A 674-nucleotide genomic window follows, 5' to 3' on the forward strand; every position below is an offset into this window, starting at 1 on the left:
AAGGAAATAGAAATTGAATTTTGATCAAAAAAATAGCATTAACATAACTGCTTGCTCAAGTTTGTTTTAACAAATAAGATATTCTCTTACTATGTGAAAAGAAAAATAAAGTCCTACTTGTTTTCTCCAGATTTCAAATTTCCAAAAAGGTTATTTGGATATTTAATATTATATGCATAGATGACAAAGTGGTATTTATGTATTTTTCCCTGAAATGTACTACACTTTGATCATTAGTCATGACATAGAATGAAGAAAAGTTCTATCATAAATTCCTTTGAGAAATGTAAATGTAACATTAATACTGATATTATAAAATGATATGAAGGCTGATTAATAAGAGACAGATTATGTGACATTGCTAGTTTTTGATACCCTGTCAGCCGTGACACTTGAAGCTTGTTGCATCAGGCAAATTTTTCCTTCTTTACAACTCAGATGCCTATTTACCAACAGAAGGGTAATACAAAAAGAATGTTTAAAAGGGATATGTTTAAAAGGGATATATAAATAATCAAAATATAGAACTCACCAAATTATGAAAATTACGCCTTATGGTTGGTGTACTTCCAGGGAATACTGGTTTCAGAAGTTCCTGGCAACTTGTAGGCCATGGAACATACATACCATCATTTTCTAAGTCATTAATCCACTAGAAAAGAATCCATAAATCT

General features: G+C 30.0%; 1 protein-coding gene across 1 annotated transcript in view; it reads right to left on the minus strand.

Moving 5' to 3' along the window:
• The window catches only part of UGGT2 (UDP-glucose glycoprotein glucosyltransferase 2), a 194,381-nt gene that overhangs the window by 102,316 nt on the left and 91,391 nt on the right, over positions 1 to 674 (minus strand). The window contains exon 13 of the mRNA XM_012647354.1: positions 533 to 652. Within this exon, the coding sequence (XP_012502808.1) occupies positions 533 to 652 (120 nt within the window). The remainder of the gene's footprint in view (positions 1 to 532; positions 653 to 674) is intronic.

This window comes from Propithecus coquereli, unplaced genomic scaffold, assembly GCF_000956105.1.
Source record: "Propithecus coquereli isolate 6110/MARCELLA unplaced genomic scaffold, Pcoq_1.0 Scaffold262, whole genome shotgun sequence".
NCBI classification, from domain to species: domain Eukaryota; kingdom Metazoa; phylum Chordata; class Mammalia; order Primates; family Indriidae; genus Propithecus; species Propithecus coquereli.